The sequence below is a fragment of the Myiozetetes cayanensis genome, unplaced genomic scaffold (genome assembly GCF_022539395.1).
Source record: "Myiozetetes cayanensis isolate MyiCay16 unplaced genomic scaffold, myiCay2020 scf18, whole genome shotgun sequence".
NCBI classification, from domain to species: Eukaryota; Metazoa; Chordata; class Aves; order Passeriformes; family Tyrannidae; genus Myiozetetes; species Myiozetetes cayanensis.
This window is the reverse complement of record NW_026087389.1, coordinates 12,519,837-12,537,499: the sequence shown is the minus strand read 5'-3', so window position 1 is coordinate 12,537,499 and position 17,663 is coordinate 12,519,837. Positions and strand designations below refer to the sequence as shown.

Here is a 17,663-nt window from a genome sequence, read left to right as displayed (position 1 = left end):
TTTCTCTGCAGGCTGGAATTCTGAAAAAGGGACTATTAAGTCTATAGGTGGAATTTCAGTGATTTTATGAGATGTTTTTGGTCTAGTATATCTCAAACCAGAATGGAAGTTTAGCACATGTTTTCTGACTGTACACTACACACTTCTATCTGGGTATTCTTGCTTTCTCTTTTTGCATTACTCAGAAGTGACCCAAGTAGGCTTAAAAGCTACATAACCTTTTTTTTTAATCAAGTCAGACTGCCTAAAAACTGTAAATAACAAGTCCTTTTATGTTTGAATGCATTGCAAATGACATAAAACAATGCAATATCATGGCTAAAGAAAGATGTATGTACAGCTTATTTTCTGGTCAATAATATCTCTGCTGCCCATAACCATCTATGACAAGCAATGATTCTCTGTTGCACACATCTCCATTGATCTGCAACCAAATCTTCTAAACCATGGGGAGAACTATTTGGCTTTTTCTATTAAAGATCTAAGGAAAATTGGCATTATCTGTGCTATTGAAGCATTCGCCTACGATGATTGTAACATTAACAAAGAACAAAAAGAGACTTTGCCTCGGCAGCAAAATAACTAAAGAACTCTCAGCTGCCACTGGTTCCACTGGAAGTACCCAGAATGCAGCAAAATGATCAATTGTATTTACTAAGACTTCAAACTTAGTAGCACAAAGCAAAGATGCCTCTGAAAAAATCAGCATTGAGGCCCCTTCCCAAGAGTGCAGCTTGAGCTAATAACAAAATTACACATCTAAACAAAATTCCTCCACACCACCATGTCCAACTCAGTCCTGTGAATGAACTGGCTGAATACAGAAGTATTTCATTGCTTCGTGTGCATTTAGAATAATTTCCAGTGAAATCTTTTGTGGAAAACAGTAGTGGGGAGGTAGGAATCAAATGACCAGAGCTAATGTTTTTAGCCAGATTCTCGAACTGCTGCGAGCTAATGGAAGGGCAAAAGTGGCTGTGGGGACTCTGCTTGTCTGTGGGCTCTTTTGTCCTTCTCACAACAGTCTCTTTTTTCCCAAGTAGTAGAGAATGCATAATATCCAAAAGTCACGGGTATCAATATCCTGCATTCTACAGCTGGTTTTGGTTGCTACTCTCCCTTCTTGCTTAAAGCTAAAAACCTTTTTTTTTTCCTTCCCTTTTCTGAGCAGCTGTTCCCAGATGGAGGAGAAAGTAAAAACTCAGCGATTCCTATAAAAACCAAAATCTCATGTAATAAAAATTTGTGATAATATGGTTAAAAATTCTCTACCAAATCTTTCAATCACTCAGCACAAATTCCTTCTTAGACTTGGAAGTTGTATCTCCATCCATAGTTCATATTTCTAGCACTGAATTCTCTCCCAAGGGAGATTGACCTTGACTGCAAAAGAAATTATGAAAACAGCTCACTTTTGGGCCAGAAAACATGCATCAGGTTTGGAGGATATTCAGCTAAGTCAGACAATCAGCTATTGCAATATCCCACTGCTGTTACAGACAGCCATCGCCCACTGTTGGGAAATGAGGATGAGCTATGAGGAACCAACACTGTGCTAAAAGAGGGCCCAGAACAGAAATCCTCAATGGGAAGGTCTTCTGGAACTTCATCTGACAGATACTTGAAGGCAGAAAACCAGATCTTTTGAAAGTACCCAGTTATTCAAAGTTGTCTCACTTCCATGGGGGTGGTTTATCTATAGGATGAACGTCTAGTGTAAGACAGAGGAAGAAAGATTCCAGAATGAAACCTCCTGAACGAAAGTAGGAAGTGTGAAATGGATGTGGACACTTTGAGCAAGGGCATGAACGTTCCCACTGGTGTCAGGGATCACAAAAATTCTGTTCTGATAGAATCTCCTGTATTATAACATGCCATAGTTTCAAATGATCTGGCTAGGCTCAAGTGAGAGGTTATCAGCTGATAAGACAGCAACCCCAGGCTGTAAAACTGAATTGAAATTGCATCAAATCTATCAATTGTTACTAATAATGACCTTGTTCAAGGCAACTGTTAAATCACTAGGCCTTGAGAAATGTGACAAAAATTCATGAAACACAAAGTTCTGAAGGCAAAATCTGTATTTCTAGTCCCATTTTATGGATGAGGAAAGTTAAGCACCGAGTCACAAAGATGCCTGCTTTTATGTCTTGCACACATGCTCAGGGCTAAACCAATAATTAGATTTGGAGTCAGGAAAGACTCTGCCCCTTAGTAAGACAGGAAAAGACCCCTGCGTGTAGCATTCTTTGGGTTTAATTTGCTGCTTTCTGTAGACACACACTCTACTTCCTAAGGTCGTGCAGGCAGTACCAGTGGGTGCCACCTCCAGAACAATTCCACCCCCCTGGCTGCTCCTCTCTGGTGAGTGGCAAAGAGCACACAGCAAGCTGTCCTGGCAGCCACTGCCTCCTGCGGTGTCTGCACATTTACTGGCACTTCTGGAGTAGCTGCTGCTGTGTCCAGATGGGACTTGAAAGTGGAATTAAATGCAGGAATTCTGCTTTGACACTGGCAGCCACCACTTCTATATCCAGCTGCTTTGCCACAAGCCCTTAAACTGAGCATCCAGCCCTAAATGCTGACTAAGCCAGACCTTGCAGAAACCCTTCTGCTGCACTGGCAGTCATGTTTCCCTCCTGTTCACTTCTTTTTATCACTGTGATCTTTGAGCTTGCTTTCTTAAAATTCTCAAGTCTGTCTTCAGGTATTTGGATATGTTTTGAGGCTTGTAGAGTTCAGAGAGTAGAGAGTGAATGGTCTCCTGACCTTTCTGGATGACTTAATCTCTTCTACAGGAAATTGCACTTAATGACCAAAGAAGCTTCAGTCCTATATTCCTAAAGGCTCAAGTTAGCATCAGATGTAGGAGTAAGTTAAGGTGAAAAGGAAATGACTGAAATAAGCCAAACAGTCATTATATGAAAATTACCTCTGATCACCATCAAATTAACAACTTATCAGTGATGTATGGATGCAAATCTTCATATAATATTACCACTCCCCAGACCTCACACTTCCCTGTATTGTATACAGGCCTTCTACTGGCAGAGAATTTTTGCAGTCAAATATCAAGTTTCTGTGTTTCTGTTCAGTTTTGCATCTGTTTATTCATATGAATATAATAAAGGAACAGAAAGTTCTCTGAGATTGTTCAACTCCCTGATGTGCCACCAAACCCACTCCTCCCTGCTCCAAAAAGCGCATTGGATTGACTCACCCTGTAGCCACTTGTCACCTCTGAGAAATGAGGCAGCAGGGCAGGACTGCATCTTTCAGCAGCAGTCTTCTGTTACCCCGGATTAGGTGTAATGTGAAACTGCACTTTTAGAGAAAAGTAGATTTATGATGCAAAGAAAATTAAGAATTGCATGGATGAGTCATTTTACAATAAAAATTCTGTTGAACTAGAAATATTCTGAACCAACAACTGTATCCCCAAAGTTATGTATGTTTTATTATCTAACAACAATTTAATAACTTATAATGTTCAATTTTAAAATAATACATTTAGGCAATATAGAGATTTCACCTTGAACAACTATGAAAAATGCAAACCCAGATCCCCCCAGTGCAGTTTAAATAAATGCAAGAAATGCTAATAAAGTAACATCTTTACAAAAGTTTCCCAGTTTTAGTTCTCCTCAGCCCTTTCTTATTGCAGCACAATCCTTTCCAGCCAGCCAGCTTGTCATTTTCCTTCTGCAGGAAAATCCGGGGGAGGGAGGGGGTGGAGGAACAACCCGAACCTGATTTAACAGTCTACTCTGCAATTCAACAGCGTACTGTGGCAATGTCTGCAAAATTAATCCTAGCACACTGAGGGACCCCTCACTGAGCATAACCTGCCTTAAACCCTTTCCCATTTAACTGAGGGAGAGCTATTTGCTCAAGCACCTCATGATGACATCATTTGTTATTTGAGGCCAAAAGCTGAGGGTAATTAAAGCTGAAGGAAATGCTTTGAAAATTTTTGCAATTAAAATGCATAGAGACACTAGTAACAGATACTGTTGGAGAACAATAGGAACATGGCTGGAAGAATTAAAAAAAAAAATCTTACTGTTGTGCAACCATTGAGGAAGAAGATTGGAAAGCCCTTTGTCAACAGCACCTCATTCTACTCCCACCGGGGGAAAATACACACACACAAAGAAAATACCAAGGCTAGAGGCATATGGGAATTGCAATTTTTGTTTATATGAGAGATATTTCCCAAAATATTCTAGTGTAATTTTAAAACATTTTAGAACAGATTTACAAAAGAATGCACAGCAATTCTACATGATTGGGCTAAAAAAAAAAAAAACAAAAACAAACCAGAGAAAGGGCCCTGCTAGGAATGACAATTGTTGCTGGCAGCCCTGCCTCTCAAACAAACAAACTCAAGGTTTTGTTTATCTAGAGTCTGGCACATTATTTTAAAACACAAATTTGAAGCAGTTGGATATCAGGATTGAGTTAGCTGCTTATTTTTGGAAATAATAAGATGAATATGCAGATAATAAAAGACTGGAATGAACAAGATTTGTTAACACTTCCATGGAAAGTTAAAGCCTGTTAATATGGTCAGTTACAACAGATAATTATTGTTTCTAATTAGACTGTAATAGTAGCAACCACTGAAAACACCACTCCTAAACTGGAATTTACATGTAACCAACTTATGCCTTGAAGTCTCCAGCCTTAGCTGGTGCCTCCTGAGAATGCTGCCCTGGAACTTCCTTTCTCTGCCAAAACTAATTAGAGCAATTTGCAGAAATAGTCAGATAACCACATCCTGTAGCACAGAATAAGATGCATCTCTACAGTGAGAGAATTGCATTGCACTGTATGTCTCAATCCAAATACCTTACCTGGGAACTTACAAATATTTGAATCCTGACAGAAATTTAAGTGGCCACTGTAATATTTTTTACTATTTTACTCTGACTGAATGCTTTGAAATGCAAGAGAAACGGTTAAAAAATCCACAGTATTTAAACAACACGAAGTAATTTCTTATCCTTCTAATATGACAAAACAATGAAAAATTAAAATCCTGGTGGCAATAAGTGCTCCTGCCTGGCAACATTTGCATTGACAACACTGTATTTATTATCTCAGAAGAATTATATCAGTAGATGTAATACTGGAAATCATTCTAAGTTTTATACCATAATGAGGAGTGGTTTTTTAGGATTACTGGCTACTTTGCCAAATGGTTTCACAGAATTATTTTGGTTGGAAAAGACCTCTAAGATCGAGTCCATTTTGCCAAGCAGAACACCACCTTGTCAGCCAGGCCATGGCACGAAGTGCCACATCCAGTTGTTTCTTGAGCACAGCCGAGGATGGTGACTCCACCTCCCTGGGCAGCCCATTCCAATGGTTAACGACCCTTCCTGTGAATAAATTCCTCCTGAGAACTCCTTTCTCAAATATAGAAATAATCGAGGCAAGATTTTAAAAGACTGGCTGTTCAGACCATCAAAAACATTAAGCACCCACTGATTTTCACTGTGTTCTGTTCATTATTGACCACTCGGAGCTTTTGCCAATCAGCCTGACCTGAAGCACGTGTGTGCAGGCGGAATAAATTCAGACACCGAGTCTGAACAGTTCAAAGGGGCAGTGATTCCCCGTGGGAGGGTCCTGCCGTGCCCACAGCCCCGCTCGGGAATGCCGGATTAAATCCCATGAAGGTGCAGAACTGTAAATAGCAACTCCAACCAGCAGAGGGCAGAAGCAGCCCAGCACTTTTATAGGCAGTTCAACTACAGACTGGCTCAAAATTTATGACTTGAAAGCCTAATTTAATATGAGAAAGCAAAATAAATAGCCAACAATCGTTACTGCAGAATACTTCATCTGTTGTCTTCTTAATTTCCTTAATATAGCATCGTTCATAGAAACTGAATCCCAAGGTATTTTGGAGTATTACTGTGATCCATGCAATACAATCACAAAGGTTAAAAGTGTGAAATCTATCATTAAAAGATATATATTCCTTTTCATTTAATATATAAAACTTTGTTTTGTTATACACAGACAAAAGACTGCCACAGAATCTAGAAATCGTGGACAGACATTTAAAACCTTAGAAGGAGTAAAATGAATGACATGGACTGCTAAAATAAAAATTCAGTGCTAAAAGAGCAAGAAAGGATTAGAAGAAAAAAGGTACAATAATTGAGTTGGTGCAAGGTTATGGAGGGGTTTTTAAAGGTCACAATGAGATAATGAGTTTGAAACATATGCAATTTAAAAATGGCAAATTCACAAAATTTTATAGTGATTAATAACAAGACTAATAACATAGATAATTTTTAATGAAGAGGACTATCTTATACCACCTGCTAACTTTTGTCCTTTTTTTGCTCCAAATTGCACAAGATCAAAGAAAAGAGTGACAGACTATACTCCTTGGGTTCTTGAGCCATCACAGTGGTAGAGGAAAACTGGTTAAGGGGGTAGGAAAGGAAAAACACTGGAATGTAAATCCAGAGAGAAGGAATATTCATTTCCCTTAAAATCTAGGTATTGTATCAGTTTTACCTCTACACACAGCAGATCCTTCCAACATCCTGAGCCAGAGGACCCTGCTTGAAAATGGATGTGAAAAGCATTACTGGTGCCTGTGTGAATCCACAGACGTTCTCTTTGCTCCAGGCACTGGAATTTACACCCACCAATTCACAACACAGATCAAAACACACCTGCAAATCCCATCTTTCATTGCTTTTTTGTTCCTTCTTTTATCTTTTTGTCTTCTTATTATTAAAGCACAGGCAATGCATTACTTACTGTCACTCTAACACCATCCCCACAGCACACCCATATGATCCAATCTAAAACGTACCCAGGGATATGAAAGTCACCGGCAATTACACCACAGCTACACCAAAGCTGTGGATCCCTGAGCATTTCTGATCATGTTCTTACCTCACTGCTTAATAAACAGCGTCCTGCAAAAAAACAAATGTGAGAAGAAATCCCATTTATTGCTGCTTCTAAACTCCACAAACACTGAGCGGTGTTCCAGTTGGCTTGTCAATCTACGAAAGCAAAGCCACAGTGCTGTGCTAACACAGCACTGCCTGGAACTCTCCTGACAATACAGCTGGCCCCACCTGTACAAGCTTTGGGTGCCCAAAACAGAAAGATCAGTCTTCCAGGTTTTCTGTCTAACCCTTTCCCCTCACGTCACACAAGTCAAAGCACTGTTTCCCCATAAAGGAATCTAGAACCGAAGGCTCTTTAGCAGCCCTGGATTCCCCTCCCTCACCAACAATCCTGTCTGACCACATGAACTCCCTTTGTAATGCAATCAGCTGGGATCCTGACACCCCCACACCCCCCAAGAGGCTGAGCAGCCCCAGCATTCCCTCACACAATGATCATTTCCACTTTGTAAGCAGAAATGTGAAGTTAAAACTTCTCCTTTGATTTGCCAATGCCTTTACTTTGGGAAGAACAACCTAAGCCAGGACAAAGCAAATAATACAGCGACACTTTTAAACTTTGTGCCCCTCAGCACTATGTGGGACACCCTCGGTAGTTCACACCAACCGGTCACGCTGCTGGTAACATCTGCTAATTGAGAGCTGGATACCGGGGCTGCTGCTATAATTATTCTGCCACTATTCTACTCCTTCTCTTCAATTCCTTTGTCAGACTTCCCGTCACTTGAGACCAGTTCCATTATTGGAGACATCAGGCGTATTGAGGTGTTTGCCAGATAATAGAGTGGGGTTCTTAGGCATCAATCTGCACAGATTAGTCTAACCTAACAAGGTTTCCAGCAGTAAAGCAGACAATAGTTTCAGATTACCTGCAATAAGGTTAAGCTATGGGCAATACATGTTTTGAGGTGTGAAGGAAAACAAAACAGAAGAATGCATTTCCAATATTGGCTTCACCAGAACAGGTAGGTATCTGAATTGATATTTCAATTTCTCTAAAAACTATTCCTAATGGGTTTGGCTCATATGGTTGCTTTATTTGTGAATGTCCTCTTAAATATTTTGGAATGCAGGATACAACAGAAGTTCAGTTAGGAATGTTGTTTCTCAAATCCAACAAAACACAGAAAATTAACATTTCAATATTGGATAAAAGCTTGTTATTTTCACATTAAGATTTCCCAGAGAAATGCAAACAATACATGATTTTAAGGATTCTATGTTAAAAAAATGAAGGCAATGAGTCAGTGAAGTTAAAGACATGAAATGGCCACCACCTGTTCTAAAGTAATGCATCTTTTTCAGCAATATTTTTCATAAAATATAGGAATGTTTTTATTTAAACTCCCATAGCTCAACCTATCATCCAAAATGCTAAGTAAGGACTGAAGGCAGATCATCCTTCCCTTTAGCTTTTCCTAGTATGAGATTACATAAAATGATTTTTGTTCCATTGTCCCATTTTCTCAAACTTACCTTTCATTCTGTAAGACAGCAGATATCAGGGATAAAAGCATGGAGGAAGGAAGAGCAATACTGTGCCTGTTCATGACAGAATTTATGGATTTAGGCAGGATTTATGTCTAGTAAGAAACACAGGCTGAAGCCTCACTGAAGGACCTCAGCACTTCAGTTGGGTGGGTTTGTTTTATGTGTATAAGGCTCTCTCCTTGACTTCAGGCTGAATATCAAATATGAGGATAATTAACTTGCATGTAATGTTTGATAAAAATGAATCCCACACCCTAAAATTAATGGCAATGATGTGGATATCTGGTCTGGTCCCAACTGATTTGATCCTGTGAAACACTACATTCTGGCATTAAAAGATAATAGGGCAACTTCCATAACTGGAACACTTACACTGACAAGAGAGGAGATATCCAAGTTGAAGTATTAAATAGGCAAATATCCTAAATTAATTAAAATTATATATAAAGATTATAATTTTCAGCTTCTTTTAACTGGACAATTGTTCAAACTAAACAGTCAGTTGAATATTACGCCTTCCATTTGAGATAGTTTTCATAAAGAATATAATTCTTTATAGAAAACTATCATATTCTTTATAAATAAACTATTTAAATTCCAGTGTAACACATAGTCTCTTTCTGGCAGCAAAATCTATTTTGCATATTAGGTATTTCATACTCTAAACAGACTTTTTTAAAAATCTTCAAGTTTTGTCAAATCATCTCCAGTTAAGCTGTAGCAATTCACAGTAGCTGAAAATCTTGTACGACCTAGAGTTTGTATTTCTTTAAACGGCAAAAATATCTAAACTTCCTTGAAAACACTTATTCAAATATATAGGAATAGTTCCCTTTTTCCACAAAAAGTAGATTGTGATAATACTTCAAATATTTACAGTTTATTTGAATGAAAATTATAATAAACTTTCAAATCTGAGCATAAAATCATAATTACTATGTCATTACTTAATACAGGCTATTAATAATTCTTCGTGCTCTGCTACAGTACTGTGACACCAAACCATCCTTCTTTCTACTCTAGCAGGCTGGAGGTGAAAGTGTTTTTCACCATTAGAAACTGAGATTCTCTGTGTGATCTTTTCAGCTTTGCACGACGGTTCTGGAACCAGATCTAAAAGGAAAAGAGAAGGCAGGCTTTTCAGAAAGCACAGGAAGCAGAACAGTACTTGAAACAAACATATTCACACAGCATTTACAATATTTTGTGTGATGACAGCTCTCTGGAAGTTCAGTACAAATTTCAAAGCTGCAGATGATGGCATGCAGCTCCTGGCTGTCATACTGAGCGCACACACAGAGAAAATAATATCCCCAGCTTAACTGCAAAGTGAGGAGCAGCTTCAGTGCAATTCATGTAAAAACTGTTATTAATTTGACTGACAGGATCTCAAACATCTGGAATTCCGTCTTCAGTTGCAACATCAAGTTTCCAATCAACCCCAATATAATACTTGCATCCAAAGCTTGATAAACATCAAGGTGTAGCCCGAATTCTGATGTCTACAATATTCTTATCATATTGGGCTACGTGGAAATCAACAGTCAATATCCCTGAGCAGACCTTGCTTTAGGTCAGATGAAGACAGAGGTTCAAACACTGATTTAACAAATCTGTGCTCTACTGACAGTCTCAGACAGTCATACAAATTATTTCAATATCTGTTCCATATTTGTTTTTCAAATAAGGTGAGAAGCATTAATATAAACATGATTTTCAAATATGGAAGTAAATGATCAAGTTCTGTACATGACAATTAGAGATTAAGAGAGCAGATATCATGGGAGTGTTATAGTGATTATTGCCTCACCAATGCTATGCAATAAGGTTTTAGATTTCAGAAGGAATGAAATGGCTTCTATTTCACAAATCATTGAGGGCACATTACATATATGTCCATTGATTTACACTGAGCTTACCAACATCGTTGCTACTGCTGTAAAACTACTTATTTATATAACCATAGAGTACATATAAATGGAATTACAGAAAAGTTCAAATACATTTTTAATTACCTGGATCCTGTCTTCATCTAAGTCTAATTTGCGAGCTAGCTCTTCTCTTATATCAATGCCAGGGTAGGAGTTCATTTTAAAAACGTTTTCCAAGACTTCAATCTGAGGAGTTTAAAACACACTTGTTGAATAGTTAGCACTACTTTCACAGCAGTAATACAGAAAATAAATACAGAAAAACAGGTTTAGTTTGTTCAACAGGAGACTTCAAAGCTGGGTTTGCACAATTCTGATCCATGCATAAACACAGGTCTGCTGGAATTAGCAACATTCCTGCTAATTTACACTAGTTCCTGATTGCATTTCTCTCTGCAGAGGTACCTCACACTGCATCAGTCTACTGTTTCAGGCTTCTACCAACATTCCACTCAACTTCATTGTTGCTCTTTTGTTAAATACTGAGAAAAGCCCTACCTGGTTTCTAGTGAATGCAGTTCTTGGTCTTCTACCCCTGTACCAGCTCAATTCCCGTTTGAAAGACAGCCTTTCAGTGACTGAAAAATATTTTTCATATTTCCAAACTTTTTCCTCTTGCACTGGATCACTGTTAGCATGAAATAATGGATTGTCATAGCAAACAACAGGGATTTGCAGATGGGGATTACTGTCATCACCTAAAACTAGAAAGAGCAAGCAAAGGAGAGCTTCAATTTACTGGTTTCCAATATAAACATGCAAATATTCTTAGAGTAAGAGTCTGAGAGGTTACAAACCAGCCTGACTTACCCAAGCTGGTGCACGCATCCATCCAGGGTCTGTGAGGTTTCACAGCTGGAATGCCATCTTTTTTCTGCTCCAGTCCCAAAATACTTTCAATCGAAAACGAGCACTGGGTGGTTTTATTCCCTACGAAGGCAGACACTCTGTGGAGGTTCTGAGGCGCTGCTGCTGCGGTGGCAGCACACAGCGATGGCCCAGCCACGCTCTCCCCCTCGGCCAGCATCGCAGGGACGCTGCACTCGCATTTCTCCACAAGCCCTTATAGCTGTGTTGACAAGGGGGTTGGATTTGCAACGTCATTAATTAAAATCTTTTATTAGAAAGTTTTAGCATGTCAATGAAAACTCTCCCACCAAGAGGCACGAGGAGTTAATTGTTTATTTGTTTGCGAGTAATTAGCAACTAATGGTGACACTAGGGGGGCCACCAAGGGGGACAAAAAGTGTTATCTCTCCTAACCAGAGCATCGACTTAACTTTCTCAAAAGAAGCTGTGCACAAATATAGTACTTGTCTTTTATTTGAAATCATTAATGTATAAAATCAGTTTTTTAAAAAACTTTATACTCTAATGGACTCCACTTACCTAAACATAGCAGCATGATAGGAAACCAGTCAAGTAATAAGTAATCTCATTTAAGTGAATTTCCTTCCAAGGAAATTTAAAAAATAATCTCTTAATGCTATTAGGGTAATCCCGATGAAAATGCCTCTGTTTTTTCATATGCATATGTAATGGTGAACGTGGTCAATAAAACAACAATAGCTTTTGGCATAAGGCACTGTGCAGTGGGTTGGCAATGTTGTCAAAGCTCAGTGTAATTGCCTTCCAAGTGCCTGGATTAGTTAATAGGAACAGTTGCACCAACTATTTTAAATAATTCATGCATTCATTTTCCTTATTAAAATAACTTTGTTGCAGCTTTTCTGAAACATACCAGATGTGACATTTCCTGATAATTCTTCACAACATAAAAGCAAAACTTAAAGTAAAGGAAGCAGTACACTCAGAATCACTGGTTTAAAAACACCCTTTTTCTGGTGGATGTCCCTCCCTTCCTGTAGGTTTATAGCCAATAGAAGTATATTTAAATCCTACAGAGCAAACACTTAAAATTACAAAAAAATATATGAGTGATGAGTGGAAAGGAGATAAAGGCTTTGTAATGAGGCTCAAAGTCTGCAAACAGAATTCTGATCTCGTCCATTGTAAAGAAAGTATCGACTGTAACATTTTTATATTCAGGCTCATCCATCAGCCAACAATTTACATGTCACATGCTCAAAACCAGCTTTTGGTTCAGGACAACCTCTCTACAGAAATTCCTCCTTTTCTTATTTTGGGCAAAGCTTTATTTTATAACACGCAAAAATGAAAACTATATTTTGATTTCAGGATGCAAAAGTTCCCCCCTCTGGCTGGCCTGTCTTTGTGCTGTGCAATAAGCCTGTTGTCAAACCAAACTATTCAAAAGTGACAGTATGAGGAGTGATCTCACTGAGGGCACTTCTCAGCACACACCAGTGTATCGTGAGGGGGCATCGATCCACCTGCAGTGACCACCTGCAAGCTGAGCTGCAGCCTCCATTTGACAGCCTGGCAATCACAGGGGTAGATTCACAGGAAAGCCAGAAGGACCTGGGTGTGAAACCACAGCTTGCTGGAGGAGTTGGAGAGCTGGAGGTCACTGGGAAGGAGAGTTAAGCGAGGGCTTTACAGCCCTTTAAGTCTCAGTCCAGCAGTGCCCAACAAGGCAACCTCTGGCCCTAAGAAAGCAGTTCAGGGTGTCCAGCCTGCACACCAGGGGTTACTAAGGAGACCATGCAAAGCCTCCTGCATAGCAGGGGTAGGTAGAGCAGTTTTCTGCCTCTACAGTCTCTAAAGGGACCACCAGCTTTTAACTTTTTTTTTTTAAATCCTACAAAAGACATTAAGTCAAAAAGAAAACAATACATCTCCTTCTGTATTGAACTTGGAGCTGCTTACAGGTTTCTCTGTCCCAAAGAGGTAACAAGCATGATCACCAATAGAGAGAGACACTCTTCAATCCAGAAACCAACAGATAATAATAACTTTAATAATACAAAAACCCCTGTGAATGATTATAATACAAAGAGCTAGTTTCCAAACACAGCCCACTATTTTTCTTAAACAACTTAAAAAAACAACACACTGACACAAAACACATGGAAAAATGAATTTCCATAAAATAGGCCAAAGCCAGTGAACTCATTCACTTGGCACAGGCCAGGACCTCTCCAACACTGCCACCCAGTGTTTGGGCTCCCCAGCTGTTAAATTCCTTCAGCAATGTCATAGGAGTAAGAAACCATGTTACCATTAAATTAATCATATTATATTCATTGCCCAATGTTGAATTGAATCAGAGGTGGAGACTGCAATGCAGTCACAAACATATCAACACTGTTTTTTAAACAGAGTTCATGGCTGCAACTGCATATAGGAGCAGAAGTTTATTAAAAAAAAATCACATGAAAAGACAAATTATTCTAGAGATAAAAAGTCTGCATTATACCAAAATTCCATTATATGTGTGCAAGTGTCCAAGGTCAGACTGGATGGGGCGTCGAGTGACCTTATCCAGTGAAAAAAGTCCTAAAAGGCATTGGAACTGAATGACCTTTAAAGGGCCCTCCCAACCCAAACCATTCTAGGATTCTTAAACAACACATATGTAGAGATGAAGCCACTGGAAAGTCTGGCTGCAGGTCTCTCATGCAAGAGTTGCTGGGTTTCTTTGAAGAGAAGTTTGCTGGGCTGTAGAATAAAACTATTTGTTATCAAGACAAACAGTCAACAGGCTCTTCTGTAAGAAATCAGAACGAAAATACACTTTCCACAGGACAGAATACCTCAAGCTTTAGATTCAAAATTGGTATTATAGATTAAATTTCTAAGAATTCCCACTGAAAGTGTAAATGGACCTTGAGCCTTCCCTTCAAAACTGTATTTTGGTCCATTAGAGATTACCAATACTTGCCTGGCAGCCCATGAGAAATTACCTATAGACTGTTAGTTAAGTACCTTTGTAGGGGCAATTAGAGCAACATAACAAACATTCAGTTGAGAATCCTAAGTAATCAATTATAGGAGAACTCACTGCTCCTTGGATATGCAAATCCAATCCTCTTACAGCATCACATTCTTGATGAGGCAGCGAACTAATCTCCCTTTCAGACTTTGCACCACTGTTTTTTGCCCAGGGACAGCAGAGTTCATCTGTTTAGTAGATGAAGCTCTTGTTCTTTAGAGATGGTGAAGCCTCTGAGGGCTGTTTGCAGCAGCTCAAGAGACCACACCGAGAGCTCTTGGGGGCTTTGGTCTGAAACCCCAGTCCTTGCTCTTGCTGCCTTTTGCTCTTCTCACCCATTGCTCCTCACCTGCCGGGTCACCTTTCACTGGTCAACACTTTTCAGCTTTCTGAAAAGGTATAAATGGAATATATAACCTTCTCTTGATTACTTATCGCACTCCAAACATTTGTCTTTCATCTCACCTTTCCCACAGCTTCTTTACCCCACTGCTTGGGTGTTTTGCCACCTCAGAAGTTGTGCTGTGTAAAGCTCCCTTTCAAACATGTTTTGAACATGATGAACACACATTAAAGTCAACAGCAGCTTCATAAGTCAAAGGCCTTTTTTAAGCAAAAATGGTAACACAAATTTTCACAAAACTTGACCAAAAAGAGGTAGCTATTTGTTTTTGGCTGAAGCCAAAAAGCTTTTTTTGACTCAAGGAGATTAAGTGAAGACAGATAAATTCAAGGTAAATCCAAGGGTGCCACTAGCAAAAGTCTGAGAAACAGTGTGTTAAACATGCAGATAAAGCCTACCTTATCCACACAGCTCCTCTCACCCTCCAGCAGAGGCAAAATGTTCTCTCCACGAGGGAACACATCTGGAGTACTCTAAAGAGCTGTTGGCTGCTCTTCTCCCTGTTTAGGTAGTGCCAAGTGTTGGTTCCTCTCATTTTTAAGGCCTCTTAGCAGATATTTTGCAGAAAGAACAAAAAACCCCCACCAGTCCCACAAATCAAAGAACCCAAATCCCAACATAAATCGCACAATAAGAAAAAACCTAAAATGCTGAAAACAGTGTAACACTAAAAACGTACTTATTAAAGGGTGCAGAGGGATTCTTCAACTCATTATTATCAGATGTCATCTGATGGTGTCAAATGTATAGCTCAAATAAAACTTTGGGATACGTTGTAGCATTTGTAAAAACGCGCACAAAAGGTAAGGACAAGACAAGTAACACACAGAATGTGTCAGCATAAAGGACATATTAAAAAAGCTGGGAAGCCCTGGTACACTTCAGAATTATTAGAAAGGCCACCCACTAAACCAAATCATTAAACTGAATTACTAAGGTCAACAGAAACAAGACACATTTCTATGTTACATGCCAGCAGGGATAATAAAGCACATTTCTGCATATTAAAGGGCATGTTTGTTAGGGTATTGTTTTTTCCTCCACAAAACATTTAATTCTCAAAAGGCTGTTCTCTACTGATAGCAGCTAAGAAATGTTATTTTTTTTTCTCTGCCACTTACAGCTGCAAAGATACAAAGCTAACCAAACCCAATTCCATTTAAAGTGGCTACCTTCCTGAATTTTACTGGGGAAATGCATCTTACAGCACAAAACAGAGCTGTTTCTTACAGGAGAGTGCTGTAAAACTCAGGCACAAGTTCACTGATCTCAACACCAGAAAGCAGGTCACGGGCCAATGCTCTGTCACATAATTACAGATACAAGACTTAGTCTTCACATACCTTGTAAGATAACTCTGAGTTATTACCCTCATATGACAAGGAAAGAAAGAGGTGACTTGCTTTGGTCAGGTGAGTCACAGCTGAGCTGGTAAATGAATTGACTGAACAGAGTAGTAGCTTGGAAACTTCTTCCCCACTCCCTACAGGAAAACAAACAAATAAAACACTCCCCACCAAAAAACCCCAAACTATCAAACAAACAAACAATCTTACCTCAAAAATCTTTAGTTGTTTGTAATTTAACACCAGCCTTTTCCTTTATTTGCTTTTAAAGGTAAACCATAATCTGATACAACATAAAGAAAGGTCTCCACAGCAGAACTGCACAATTGTTAATCATTTACTCTGCCGAAAGCACTTCATGCACTTTCTAATCTGGTTTTATACTAAGTTCACCTGGTCCCAAAAAGACAAAATCATCAAGGGAATAGACTTTTTTTTTCCCCAGCTATAATAATAAATATATCTAAAAATGATCATCAAGTCTATCGAGTCTTGCTCTCTAAGTAGCTGAAAGGAGGTTGTAGCAAGGTGGGGGCTGGGCTCTTCTCCCAGGTAACAAGCAACAGGCCAAGAGGAAATGGCCTCAAGTTGAGCAGCAGTTTAGGTTGGCCCAGGCTGCCCAGGGAAGTGGTGGAATCACCATCCCTGGAAGTGTTAAAAAGGCGTGTGGATGTGGCAGCTGGGGCCAGGGTTTGGTGGTGAACACAGTGGTGCTGGTTAATGCTGGACTGGGTCTTAGGGGGCTTTTCCAACCTTAGCAATTCCACAATTCCATGACTCTAAGTAATTTCAGAGTTGAACCAGTTTGCAAGTTCAACCAATGATCTGGTTCAGCTCCAGTGAGCCCTCACAGTAGTTTTTAAGCACTTAAAATTGACCACCAACCTATAGCACCAAACTTATCCAGTCTAAGAGAGCAGGGAGCCTGCTAGAACTGAACTCTTGCTTCTGAAGGGGAAAATTCAGTGCTCAGCAATGGTTTGGGGATTTTTTTTTTAAAGACACAAGCAGGAACAACAGGTCCTCAGGAGAAGCTACCCAACAAAAATTACTAGCTTGACAGGGATAGAAATACTTCTTCAAGTGGTGGAGAGATACATAGAATCATCAAATCACCAAGGCTGGAGGAGACCTTTAAGATCATCCAGTCCAACAGCCAGCCCAGCACCACCACAGTGAAATTTTTTTTCTAATATCTAATCTGAACCTCCCCCGTCTCAGTTTAATGCCCTTTCCTCCGCTCCCCTCACTGCAGGCACGGTACGAGAGACCGGCCCGCACCCGAGACCCACCCACAAGAGGAGGCTTCCCAGCAGGGATGCTCCAGGTAACTCGAACGAGCTCCATCGCGGCAGGGGCACAGCGGCGTTACCGCTGTGGGCCGGCCCCGGGCCGGGTGTCCGTGGGCAGAGAGCAGCGGCCGCCGGACCGCGCACACGGCGGGGAGGGCACCTTGGCTTGGCGCGCTGACCCGCACGGCCGGGCGGTCACCTCGGCGGGGACACGGCCCCGGGCGGTCACCTCGGCGGGGACACGGCCCCGGGCGGTCACCTCAGCGGGCACAGTCCCCGGCCGGCCCCGCTCCCCGGAGCTGCTCCCGGACCCGCCTGTCCCTCAGCCCGGCACAGCCCGAGGAGCCGCGCACGGGGCGGCAGCGTCGGGGCGCCCCCACGCGCGCACGGATAGACAGGC

The 17,663-nt window shown here is 40.3% G+C and overlaps 2 protein-coding genes across 6 annotated transcripts in view; both read right to left on the bottom strand.

Moving 5' to 3' along the window:
- The window catches only part of IL17RD (interleukin 17 receptor D), a 45,513-nt gene extending 42,207 nt beyond the window's left edge, over nt 1–3,306 (bottom strand). Inside the window, exon 1 of the mRNA XM_050313144.1 lies at nt 3,221–3,306. The gene's annotated coding sequence lies outside the window, so the exon portion shown is untranslated. The remainder of the gene's footprint in view (nt 1–3,220) is intronic.
- Nucleotides 3,307–3,514: 208 nt separating this feature from the next.
- HESX1 (HESX homeobox 1) lies at nt 3,515–17,594 on the bottom strand. Of its 5 annotated transcripts, none has more exons than XM_050313015.1 (6): nt 15,969–17,247; nt 15,024–15,125; nt 11,177–14,611; nt 10,865–11,070; nt 10,451–10,552; nt 3,515–9,548 (listed from the first exon to the last, which is right to left on the bottom strand). In XM_050313015.1, exons 3-6 carry the CDS (start codon nt 11,391–11,393, stop codon nt 9,450–9,452), a joined length of 624 nt encoding a protein of 207 aa, XP_050168972.1. In that variant the 5' UTR covers nt 11,394–14,611; nt 15,024–15,125; nt 15,969–17,247; the 3' UTR covers nt 3,515–9,449. The 5 variants fall into 5 exon arrangements, with proteins under 5 accessions (XP_050168972.1, XP_050168971.1, XP_050168970.1 ...); XM_050313014.1 differs by having other exon boundaries at nt 11,177–13,948; XM_050313013.1 differs by having other exon boundaries at nt 11,177–11,435.
- Between the last annotated feature and the right edge of the window lie 69 nt (nt 17,595–17,663).

What these genes read in the sequence shown, in the direction of transcription:
- HESX1 (XM_050313012.1), bottom strand. Translation starts at nt 11,393, where the DNA reads ATGCTGGCCGAGGGGGAGAGCGTGGCTGGGCCATCGCTGTGTGCTGCC. An exon ending in GGATGCGTGCACCAGCTTGG is followed by an intron (nt 11,071 to 11,176) that starts GTAAGTCAGGCT and finishes TGCTCTTTCTAG; the next exon opens with TTTTAGGTGATGACAGTAAT. An exon ending in CTGCATTCACTAGAAACCAG is followed by an intron (nt 10,553 to 10,864) that starts GTAGGGCTTTTC and finishes TAAACTCCTCAG; the next exon opens with ATTGAAGTCTTGGAAAACGT.